Below are 11,456 nucleotides of genomic sequence, written 5' to 3' on the forward strand. Positions count from 1 at the left end.
ACTAGACCAGCAAAATACGCGAAGACGGTGATGACGACGACGACGACGACGACGACGACGCGCATATGACTACCATCTCACAGCAAAGACAGCGTGGAACCCGAAGTACACTCTACCCCTCACTACAGCTCCCCGCCAGAACTGCGCAGGACCGACACCACCCCCAGCACGTCCCACAGCCCGCGCCGCCACACGACATACGTAACACCCACCAGCAGTGCGACCGACAACGCGCCCACCGCCCACCACCACCGCCGCCTGCGCGCGCGCTCCTCCCCAGCGCGCCACGCCGCGGCCGCCGACCCAGGCGCCCCGCTCTGCTCCGCGATCTTCGTGCGCGCGAAGAGGCTCTCGAGGCCCGTGGCCTGGTCGGAGCCCCGGCCGCCGTTGTGCTGCGCCGAGGGGAGGCGCGCGGCGGGTTTGTGGGGGGAGGAGGTGGGGGACCAGTCCATGGCGTCGGGGTCTGGTTCGGCTTGCGCCCGAGCACCGACGATGTCGTCCTCGTCGTCGGCATCGTCGTTGGCGGCGCCGCTGGTCGATGTGGTGGCGACGTTGGTGGACGCGTGAGAGGAGGGGTTGAGGAGGGAGGGCAGCCCGAAGACGGGGCTTGGATGGTGGACCTCGGGCGCGGCGGTGAGCGTCAGGCTTCCGCTCCGCAGCAGGTGGTCAGGTATTGGCGGGGGCGGTGGGACCGGGCCCGTGACTGGGGTCATGGAGCGCGAGCGAGTCGTGGTGTCGATCAGGCGGACGGCGGGAGGCTGGTTGAGGCGGAGGACGCCGAACGAGACCGCTGCGACCTGCGTGCATGGAACGATCCATATGTTTTTGTTTTTTCACGAAACGATCGAGGAAGAAGGGCGTTGAGTGTGACTGGAGTGGAGCTGGAGACGGAGGTGGCGGGGACGCACGAGCAGCTCGAGGAAGAGCGAGAAGGCGAAGAAGATTCGGCTTCGCGTGGAGGCAGGGGAGGTCAACAGGTCCAGGACGTCCCACGCCGGCCGACGATGTGCCGAGGCGACGAAGCACGCCGCGAGCATACGAGAGAACCAAGCAAACATCTGCAACGACTTGAGCGGCCCGCCGCGTCGTCAGTCTCGAAGAACCGCAAAAGAGGCAGGAGGGCGCGCGCGCTCACAGCGTATTGGAGTTTACCTCGTACACGCACTTTCCGGCCTTGCAGCTGGGCCTGCCGCAGCGATGCCCACGTCGGATCCCAGGCGGTCCAGAGTACAGATACAAAGATATAAATAGGCATATACGGAATCGCGGCGTCAAACGTAGAGGGCGGACGATGTCCGAACGCGCCTGGAGTAGGCGCACCCGTGAGCCCTCAAACGTCACGGACGTCATGAAACTACGCACCTGCGAGATCGCTCAGAAGCACCGCGCCCAGCGTCGCTATACACAGCGCGCCGCGCACGCGCCACCAGCGGAGCTCGCGCTCGAGCGCGCGGCGATCGACGCTCGACAGCACGGGGCGGCGCGCGCCGGGTGCGCCGGGGGGTGCGGCGCCCGGGCGCGCGAGGAGCGCGGGGGAGCGACTCGAGTCGCGCAGCCAGCGGCCGAGGGCGTCTGAGCGGGCCATGCCGTCCTTTTTGCGGATCTGCTCCTCGACGGGGGCGGCGCAGTTGGCGCAGACGGGCGGGTAGCGCGCGTGCACGGAGGCTTTGTAGGCGTCGTAGGAGGCGAGGCGGCGGTCGTGCTCGGGGTCCTGTGCACGCGTGCGTGTGAGGGATGGGTAGAGCGAGGTCAGGGGAACAGGGGACTCACGTCGGAGGAGGGGAGATAGCTGGAGAGGAGCTGCACGATCAGGCGCTGGTTCGACTGGCAGACGTCGCAGAACGGCGCAGGCCCAAACGTGCTCAAAAACCTGTCCTTCCTAGGCGAAGCTGCACGCGCTCAGCACACCGCGCTCCTAACCCGACCCGACCGCCAGGGAAGAGCGGCCCCGAGGACGAGAAAAGCACCGCCAAAGCAGCACGCACCTCGTCTAGCGAACGACCCGCGGTTGAGGCTCTCGTCGTGCATCGCGGGCTCGTCCGACATGATCTCGCCGCGCGCGTCGTAGCGGTTCCAGCACGCGCACTGCGGGCAGACGAACGAGCGCGGGTTCAGCGGGGGCGGGTCGGGGGCCGACTGGCAGAAGAAGCAGGAGACGCGGGTCGCGCGGCGCAGGAGGGGCGCCATCCGGTGTGGTCGTTGGTGTTCGCGGCGTCGAGAGACGGGGCAGGGATAGTGGCTGGGGACCAGCCGTGGGCGCAGATCACTGAGTCGAGTCGCCGCGCAGGGCCACCGAGGCCGGGCACGCGCGGGTCCGGACGCGTGCCACACTTCCGAACACGATGGTCACTCGAGTACTCAAGAGTCGATGACATCTATTAGTCTGATCTTCACGCGCTCACGCTCGGTCCGTCAACAGGGTGGGTGCCCGCCCTCGAAACCTACAATGCTGTCTTCGCAGGGGTATAGAAAGACGCTCTACTGTACACGGCCCGGTATAACATGCGATAAATTTCCATAAATAGGGCTGCCCGACCGTGCGAGAACGGCTGGACGACACGGCGGCGCGCTGAACGGGCGCATAGAGGAGAGGGACGCGGGGAGGGAGAGACGAAGAGAGGAGAGAGGAGCGAGAGGAGAGAAGGGATCGGATGATGCCTAGCGCGCGCGCGCGAACGCGAACACGAACGGCTCATCGGATAGGGAAGGAGGAAGGAGGGAGGGCGCCGTCCGCGCGGTGGGTGGGGTAGTAGGTGGTATGCTATGTACTTTCAACGAAGGACTAGGGTGGGTAGGTCAGATGAACGAGCGCGGCAGAAATAAAACGTGTGGCGTAGGGTAAGCGTGTGGGTGTGGCAAGTGTGGCAACATCGACATCAGCATCGACAAAGGAGAGAACGACGGGTGAATGGATGGGTGAGCGGAGAATGGGCTGTGGGGTAGGTGGCCGGGGTGCGGGAGGGGCGGGCGACGGGGCCGGGACGCCGCGTGCTGTGGGTTCCAGGAGAGTGATTCGACGCCAAGGCATCGATATCATCCGATGGCGGCGTTCAGCATTGGCCCAAGAACGAGCTCTTCGGGACCGGCTGGCCGAAATCATCCGTCCACGTCGTGTAGTTCGGATTTGTATATGCGTCGATGAACCTGCCTCCAATCATCAGCATCCCACAGACATCCGCGACGAGCAAACCGCCTCAAGACGACAGGGGGAAGGGGGCGACGCACTGATTGATATACGCCTGCGTCGGGAAGTCCTCCGGGTCGCACCCAACGTTGATCGCGTCCGGCTTTTGGTACACGCGAATATAGTCGACCTTCATAGTCGACGGGAACGTCAGGTGGTCGAGGTCGACATACCCGAACGCGGTCGACATCCCGAGGTTCACGAGCACGTACTGTCCACCCACCACACCACAACGACATGTCATCAGTTGCTCAGCACTCGCGCCGGCGGTGAGCGGAACGCAACGCGGGCTGGGCTCACCAGAGGCTCCTGCGGGATCGGGCGCGCGCCGATCTCGGTGCGGTTATCGGCGGCCATACCGGCGGACTCGAGCGTCCACGCGGTCTTGTTGTCCGAGATCCAAGTGATGTACTTTACAATTTCGAATCAAAAAAAAATCGGTCGCGGTCAGGACTTCCAGGTGCTCGTATCATAAATATGCTCGAAACGTACTGCATCGTCGAACCCTGTTTGAGAGGCAGATTTCTGAGCACTGCGACGCACCGTCGAGGAGAAAGGTGCGGCGTACCTGGTTTGTACTCGATCCCGTACACAGACGAACACCCAGTGCCGAGCTCGTAACAGTCCGGGTCTACCGCACCAAACACCGCGACAGACACGGGTAACTCTATCAACGGCGTTCTAGAACCACATACAAGCATGGGGGATCTTACTTGTGGTGGTGACCGAAGAAACGGCCTGCTGGTACACGCCGCCCTTGTACGAGTTGAGCGTCGTCAGGCTCGAGTCGGGGATGAGCAAGTTGTCGGTCGTATTGAACCACGTGTATTCTGCGTTGAACGGCTGCGGGGGTAGAGGGGGGGGGGGGGGGAGATGAGGTGTGGGAGGACAGACACAATGCGCGTGGTAAAAGAGACGTACTGCGAACTGCGCAGACTGCGAGACAAAGCCTATGATACCGGACACCTGCAACATCCAGCTCGACCTTCAGTACCTCGTCTTACGTCTGGCAAGCGCGACGACGGCGGAAGCACGCACCTGCGCCTCGAACACGTCAATCTCGGGCGCCGACCGCCCGACGAAGGTGCCGTCCTGATGCGTCGGGCCGGGGTGCACCTCCCCAGGGCATGTGCAGCGCGAGAGGCGCTGGCCGGGGAGGTACGAGAGCACGCCGCCGTGTGACTTGTCGCCCTTCTCGGTCGCGGCGAGCGGCTTGCCGTTGAGGGTCTGGTTCTTGACCGTGCCGACGTCGCACGAGTCGTAGGTGTATGGCCACTGCGGAGCCGTGTCAGCACGGCAGGAACATCGAGGGGGGACCAAGGACGCACCATGCCGTCCAAGGACCCGCCAAAGCCTGCGCGGCCGAGATTGCCCATCGTCCACACGGCGGGCCAGAGCCCGACGACGTTCGACGCGCCGGGCAAGACGACGCTCGCCTCGACCAACCCACCCGTGAAGCAAAACTTGTTCCAGGTCGAGACCATCCCGCCCTGGTAATCCATCCCGTGCGTCTCTTTCTTGGACAGCGTGATCTGGAGCGAGCCGTCCTTGGTCGTGACCGCGGCGGGGTCGTACCACTCCATGTTGCCGGTCTGCCAGTAGTGGAGGTCGACGGCCTCCCAGTACGGGTCGTCGCCCGGGTAGAACGTGCGGCCGTCGGTGTTGAACTCGTCGGAGAAGACGAGCTGGAGGGTGTCGGCCGGGTTCGTGAACGAGACGCGTGTCTTGGCGTAGTCGGGGGTCTCGATGTCGATGAGGCCCCAGTTGCCAGGAATGCTGGGGACCTGTTCGAGGAGAATGTGAGCAAGTCAAAAAAACAAAAAATGACGATGGTACGCACCTGGCCGGTGCCGTTTGTCCCCCCGACGTTGAACGCGCCCTGAGTCGATTGTGGACGCTTCATAAAATGCTGCATGATCGGGTAGCCAGCACTAGAGCACAGATACGCGTCAGTGCACGCCCAAGAAAAGAGGAATAGAGAGGGGACCAGGGGCGTACAAAAGCATCAATATGCCTGCGGCGAGTATGAGGAGGCAGCCGAGGTTTGCGATACCACGACAGGTGCATATTGTGCCGCCCCTGTCGCTCTTTCTGTCGCGTTTTGGATCGGGATTGTGCAGGTGGTCGTCGGGTTCTGGATCATCGGTGTAGCGAAGGCGACCGCCCCAGGAGGAGGGATCTGGGGGCAAGGAGAACTGGAGGGAGGGTGTGAGCCGCAATGACAGCGGGACGTGCGGAGGTGCCTACTTTTTGTGAGATGGAAGAGCTCCTGCCGTGCACGTCATACGGATTGCGCGTGTGCTAGCCACACGTATGAGCAGAGAACGGGGCGACGGGGCGACGGGAAAAGAGAACGCGCACCGTGGACGAGCCGCTGTCTCTCCACTGGGACGCGGGTCCCTGTGCAAAGGCAGCCCTGACGTGCTCGCGGTTGCTGGACCTGCTGGCGGGGCGAATGGAGGAGGTGGGGCTGGGCGGGGGGAGGGGATGGTACTGGGGGGGCGGGGGATTACCTGAATACATTAATTGGGGAGGGGACGAAGGAGCGTGGGGGCGTGCTTGAGGGCACGGAGGGACAAGAGCAGGTCAGGGAACGGGCATCAACGAGGCTGGCAGAGCGCGCGGTGGACGACTGCTACGCCGGCCAGCCGTCGCCGCCAGATGTAATTCGCGACGCGTCCGCCATAAATAGCCTAGCCGTCCCACCGGCTCAGTGCTCACGCTCCGTTCGTCGCTCACCGTTCTCTTTGCTCCGCAGCGACAGACCAGGGCCGCCCCATGTCGCTCACGCCCTCGCCCTCCACCGGCAGGGGCGACCTCATCCTCCAGCCGTCCTACTTCACCTCCTCGCTCTTCGTGAACCCGTACAGAGCAGACGTGCAGCGCCTCCTCGATCTCTACGCAGCCGAGTACGCCCCACCCGCCCCGCCCTTCGCGCTCTTCAAACGCGTCTGGAAATCCCAGGGATGGCTCTGGATGCACCTCAAGGTCTTCGACGACCGATCCCGCGAGGCTTTCCTGCGCGTCGCCACCAGGCTCTTCGTCGGTACGTCCCCCCGCGCCCCATGTCGTCATCCCGCGCTTCTAGCTCTCTGCAGAACGGCTTGTCGAGACCGAGCCACCGTTCACCCGCGCAGTCGCCCTCTTCGCCCTCTACATATTCTACTCCACCCAGCCGGCAGACGCCTGTCCCGCACTCTACATGCTCCGGCACGTCGACATCGCCGTGGGTCCGTGGCCTCCCTCTCACCCTCGTCCGCCGTCTGATCTCATCCCCTCTCGACAGACACCTACACCTCTCTTCTCTCCCTCCCCGCCGCCCTCCGTCCCGAGTTTGAGCCACTCGCGCCCTACGCCACGCACGTCCTGAAAAAGCTCCTCGCAGCGAAGGCCTTCTACATCCTCCCCCCTTCCACCTTGCACCCCTACAACCCCCGCACCCTCCCCCGCGAGATCTTCGTCCCCGACGACCCCTCTCCCGCCCCCTCCGGCGCCTCCACTCCCGCGCCCGCGCCCGCCCCCACACTCCCCCCTGCCCCCACCCCCATCCCGACCGCCCCCCAACCCCCCAAAAAACGCGGCCGCCCCTCCCACGCCGACCGCCTCAAAAAAACCCGCGACGCAGTCGCCAGCATCGACCGCTGGCTCGAGCGCACCGAACACACCTACCGCGTGCCCCCGCCGCCCGCCTCGCCCCCCGGCGCCCCGCCCACCCTCGTATCCACCCACGTCCTCCTCTCCAACCCCCCCGTCGCGTCGCGCATCGCCTACCAAGCCCGCAAATCCCACCTCCTCGACGCCCTCGCCGCCTCGCACCCCTTCGCCCGCCCCGCAGGCGCAGGCGCAGGCACCGGCACCGGCACAGGCGCGGGCGTAGGCGTAGGCGCAGCGTCCCTCGCGCGCGCGAACCACGCCGTCCTCGCCCGCCTCCGCCACATCGACGCGCTCGCCGCCGCGCGCGGGCTCGAGGTCGGCGACGCGGGCGGCGAGAGCACGGGCCTCGCGCGCGTCGAGCGCGCCGTCGGCGAGCTCGCGCGCGCGCTCCCCGATCGGCGCGGCGGCATCCTCGGCCTCCTCGAGGGCGCGGGCATGGAGACTTTCGTCGCCGGTGCGCGGCCGGCTGGCGGTGCGGGCGGTACGGCGCAAGGCCCGATGCCGGTGGACGTGGACGTGGACGTGAACGCGAACGCGAACGTGGATTCAGGGGCGCCAGGGGCCCCGTCGACGTGACCGCCAGCTGTTAGAGCGACACAGGGACAGGCATCCCTGTCGCCCTGTCGCGCGTCTCGGCATTATCAACTCTCGACATCGTTCCCTCTCGCGGGACGTTCTCCATCCAGCAGGCGCCCCTGCCTCTCGTCCGACCTTCCGACTATTTTTCATCGCAGTGCTCTGCGCTCAGCTCCCACGTGTCGCGCAGGTATCGGTGTATCATCGACCAGTGCTAGCTAACTAAAAACTAACCACGCGCGACGGCCAGCCACGTCTCAAACCGACATCGGCCGGGCACGCGCGCGTGGGAGGATCAAAAAACAAAAGCTAGTCACAAGAATAGAACACGGGGGCCAGAAAACGTAAAGAGGTAATAAAGGTAATACGGGGCGCGAGGCCGTGTGGTGGTTGAACGGTAAAACAACTGTGCGTAGTTCGAGGACATGGGTGCGAGAGCGGTCGTGAATAATAAAAGTTTCAAAAGGTCCCAGTCCATCCGACCAGAGGGCGAGGTAGGTGGGAATGTTCTGACGGTGGTAAACGCACACACGCGCGGACATGCGCGACGTGGCTATGTGTATTTCCAAAATCAACACGCACGGCGCGCGGCGCCATGGCACGACCCATAGTTAAAAGTTCCAAAATAAAGAGGCACGAGAAAGAAACCGCGCAGAGGACGCTCTGCCAGTGGCGGCCAACCTAATGGGATTGAGTCCAGAAAGTGATAGTCGCTGACAGAAGGAGGGCGGCCTCGACCTGGAGAGGGGTTTGAGCGCGGATATATTGTGACCGAGGGAAAGAGGACGCTCGAAATAACCATGGACTTGAGACGAGGGTGAAACAAGACGACCATGGGCGTGGATATTATATGCAAGGGGTCAGCGTACAGGCGGTTTGTCGGAGTTGGTGTGAAAGACAGGAGATCTAAAAATGCATGGAAGATACGAGCAAACATGGCGGCCAGACTGAGGAGGACGATATCGAGTGACAGGAGAGCTTAGCATTGGCCCAAGAAAGAGTTTTTAGGGAATGGCTGGCCAAAGTCGTCTCGCCACGTCGTCAAGTTCTCGTTGGTGTATGCCTCCATGTACCTACAGCAATCGAAATCAGCGATAGTCCACAAGGAAGGGAGCTACAACGCACTCGTTGATGTATGCTTGTGTAGGGAAGTCCTCGGGGTCGCAACCGATATTGATCTTGTCCTTGTGCTGGTACACGCGAATGTAATCCACGCGCATCTTGGTCGGGAACGTCAAGTGATTAAGGTCGACGAAACCGAAGTTGGACGACATGCCCAAGTTGGCGATGATATACTATGTTCCAGCGTGAGCAACCGCGCGCCGCCATGCATGCCTAAAAAATAGCTTTACCATAGGCTCCTGGGGAATAGCACGGGGACCGATCTCCACCGCTGTATCAGCACCCATTCCAGGAGCATTCAGGCGCCAAGCGGTCTTGTTGTTTGCGATCCAAGCAATGTACTAGACAAGCAAAATCGTACACATCGTTCGTGACTGTAGAAGGAACAAAGGACGCACCGCATCGTCGAAGCCAGGTACATATTCAAATCCATAAACAGAGAAACAGCCCTCCTTCAATTCGTAGCAGTTCTGGTCTGTTTCTGTCACACTTGACACGGCTTGCTGGAAGACACCGCCCATGTACGAGTTCAGGACCGTGATGGTATCGTTAGGGATGATCAGGTTGGCCGTCGTGTTCGGCCATTTGTACGCAGCGTTGAATGGCTGGAGAGGAGGGGATTGAAGAAAGAATCAATTCAAATATGTAGTCAGAACGTACTGCAAACTGGCCAGATTGCGACACTTGACCAGTAAGCGGATCACCCGTAATCTGACCAGCACAAGGAATCAAAAATTGCACATCTGACAAGCAAGTAGTAGACGTACCTGCGCTTCAAAGATATCAATCTCGGGTGCAGACCGACCGACAAATGTCCCATCTTCATGCACAGGCCCAGGGTGCGATTCACCGGTGCATGTACATCGAGACAAACGCTGACCAGGCAAGAATGAGAGGACACCGTTTTGACTGGTGTCACCATTGACAGTCGCCGCGAGCGGCAGTCCATTTTTTGTCTGATTAGCTACTGTACCGACGTCGCACGAGTCATAGGTGTATGGCCACTGCGTGATAAATCGTGAATAAGACAGAAATATCCAGAATTGGGAAACAACGAACCATTCCTTCAAGCGATGCACCATAACCGGCACGTCCCAAATTGCCCATTGCCCAAACAGCAGGCCAAAGTCCGACAATGTTGTTCGTGCCGGGAAGGGTAACAGCTGTCTCGATCAGACCACCGGTGAAGCAAAACTTGTTCCAAGTCGACATCATCCCACCTTGATAATCCAGACCATGAGTTTGCTTCGCTGACAAAGTAATCTCCAGCGCGCCGTTCTTCGTCGTGATTGCTGCAGGGTCATACCACTCCATATTGTTCGTCTGCCAGTAGTGCAAATCTACGGCTTCCCAGTATGGGTCGTCTCCGGGATAGAAAGTGCGTCCATCCTGTTCGAACTCATCTGAAAAGACGAGCTGCAATTCTACACCGTCTTCTGTGAATGATGGACGCGTATATGCCCACTGTGGGGTATCCAGGTCGATGAGTCCCCAGTTTCCAGACATGTCGGGAACCTAGCATCGAGCGTGAGAAGAATGCAAGGAGGTATCCTTACAGAGACAGTACCTGTCCACTGGCATTTGTCCCTCCCAGGTTGAATGCGCCGAACGTGGAAAGAGAATGTTTTGTGAAGTATGTGGCTATTGGATATCCAGCGCTGCGATATAAGGTCAGCACGACATAGATTACGAAGAGATGGATCACGTACAAAAGAGCAAAAATACAGAGCGCAAGGAGCAGTAGACAGCCAAGGTTTATGAGACCACGGTATGTGAACACGGTACCGCCTTGATCATTCTTTCTATCGCGTTTTGGATCAGGATTATGAAGAAAGTCATCAGGCTCGCGGATGTTAGGCGACAAGTCTGCACCCCATGAAGAAGGATCGGGCGACAACGAAAACTATAGAGACCAAATCAGATCAAAATTGGGATGATTTATATTGTGGGATAGTGATACTTTGTCCGATATTGATGGGACCACCGAAGCCGTCTTCCTCCCACTGGCGTTAGGGTACGGAGACTCATTCTAGATAATAACAACCATTAACGGGGCAAGGCATTTATAAGAACGCGGTGATTTACGAGAGAGGCCGAGCTGGTCATAGTACGCAATGACGGGGGACCTTGAGCGAGCGCGGCCTGCACGCCTCCCTGGCCTCTTGCTGAGGGGGGTAGAAGACTTGTTGTCGAGGGGGTATTGGGATTGGCAGCATAGTAACGCCTCTGAGCATCTGAGGCCATCATATCTGCAGAGGAGGGGAGTGGTGAAAGAAAGCGAAGGGTTCAACGAGGCGTTGATGTGGTAGAGTACAGACGAGGCTGAGCAGAGTGCACTGGCTAAGGAGCGGAATAGCGGTCGACGCCGTTGGAGACCGTGTTCTCACACTGTGTCGTCGGCTTCGTCTTCACATCTTACCTAATTGTTTCTTCCCATCACGTGCCCACGGCACCTAACGCGACTAGGCAGCACAGAATGGTTCAAGCTCCAGTAGATTAGCAAAGGACATAGACATACTCAACTAATCAGACAGATGTCCTACCTCTCAACAACATCTCAATCGTCAATTCAAAAGGAGAACAGCCAGATAAAGGCCAAGTTCTCCCCGCTACCGAAGAAGTTCATATAGGCTTCATCGGTGTATGAGTTGGCGCGCCCGTTGGAAAGACCTCTGAATTGCACCCGATCTGGCTTAATACACACAGGCACTGTCACTGTCCACGCGCATCTTTATCGTGAATGCCTCGGCCGTGACATCACGGAATTTTAAAGCGAGCTAAATCACGTTCTGATTACTTCCTCGGCTTGCAAGAGCCTCCAGGCCAGGACACACAACTCGATACCGCGCTAAGAATGATGGCAGCGTGCAAAGAAATACAACGGAATAAGAGTTTAATGTCTAATGCTAAGTATATGATA

General features: G+C 60.3%; 5 protein-coding genes across 5 annotated transcripts; 1 reads left to right on the forward strand and 4 right to left on the reverse strand.

Annotated features, from left to right (window-relative positions):
- Nucleotides 1-122: 122 nt before the first annotated feature.
- Nucleotides 123-784, reverse strand: HETIRDRAFT_431457 (uncharacterized protein; the record flags this gene model as incomplete). Its single annotated transcript, XM_009542598.1, has 1 exon — nucleotides 123-784. The coding sequence occupies exon 1, from the start codon at nucleotides 711-713 to the stop codon at nucleotides 123-125; it is 591 nt and encodes a 196-aa protein (XP_009540893.1). The 5' UTR covers nucleotides 714-784.
- A 186-nt stretch (nucleotides 785-970) lies between these two features.
- HETIRDRAFT_166449 (uncharacterized protein) lies at nucleotides 971-1,585 on the reverse strand (the record flags this gene model as incomplete). Its single annotated transcript, XM_009542599.1, has 2 exons — nucleotides 971-1,305; nucleotides 1,363-1,585. The coding sequence occupies 2 exons, from the start codon at nucleotides 1,583-1,585 to the stop codon at nucleotides 971-973; spliced, it is 558 nt and encodes a 185-aa protein (XP_009540894.1).
- A 1,465-nt stretch (nucleotides 1,586-3,050) lies between these two features.
- HETIRDRAFT_99350 (glycoside hydrolase family 16 protein) lies at nucleotides 3,051-5,707 on the reverse strand (the record flags this gene model as incomplete). Its single annotated transcript, XM_009542600.1, has 13 exons — nucleotides 3,051-3,144; nucleotides 3,226-3,395; nucleotides 3,485-3,595; nucleotides 3,677-3,690; nucleotides 3,753-3,815; nucleotides 3,898-4,027; nucleotides 4,106-4,150; nucleotides 4,223-4,459; nucleotides 4,513-4,968; nucleotides 5,025-5,115; nucleotides 5,183-5,379; nucleotides 5,432-5,485; nucleotides 5,546-5,707. 13 exons carry the CDS (start codon nucleotides 5,705-5,707, stop codon nucleotides 3,051-3,053), a joined length of 1,824 nt encoding a protein of 607 aa, XP_009540895.1.
- Nucleotides 5,708-5,962: 255 nt separating this feature from the next.
- Nucleotides 5,963-6,832, forward strand: HETIRDRAFT_240617 (uncharacterized protein; the record flags this gene model as incomplete). Its single annotated transcript, XM_009542601.1, has 3 exons — nucleotides 5,963-6,230; nucleotides 6,283-6,414; nucleotides 6,471-6,832. Coding segments are annotated over 3 exons (762 nt in total), but the record flags the coding sequence as incomplete, so codon positions are not given.
- Nucleotides 6,833-7,564: 732 nt separating this feature from the next.
- HETIRDRAFT_145243 (glycoside hydrolase family 16 protein) lies at nucleotides 7,565-10,895 on the reverse strand. The gene is made up of 11 exons (XM_009542602.1): nucleotides 10,622-10,895; nucleotides 10,497-10,565; nucleotides 10,246-10,439; nucleotides 10,104-10,194; nucleotides 9,596-10,051; nucleotides 9,304-9,540; nucleotides 9,197-9,247; nucleotides 8,935-9,141; nucleotides 8,767-8,877; nucleotides 8,540-8,709; nucleotides 7,565-8,487 (listed from the first exon to the last, which is right to left on the reverse strand). The coding sequence occupies exons 1-11, from the start codon at nucleotides 10,781-10,783 to the stop codon at nucleotides 8,394-8,396; spliced, it is 1,842 nt and encodes a 613-aa protein (XP_009540897.1). The 5' UTR covers nucleotides 10,784-10,895; the 3' UTR covers nucleotides 7,565-8,393.
- Between the last annotated feature and the right edge of the window lie 561 nt (nucleotides 10,896-11,456).

This window comes from Heterobasidion irregulare, assembly GCF_000320585.1.
Source record: "Heterobasidion irregulare TC 32-1 unplaced genomic scaffold scaffold_01, whole genome shotgun sequence".
Lineage (NCBI taxonomy): Eukaryota > Fungi > Basidiomycota > Agaricomycetes > Russulales > Bondarzewiaceae > Heterobasidion > Heterobasidion irregulare.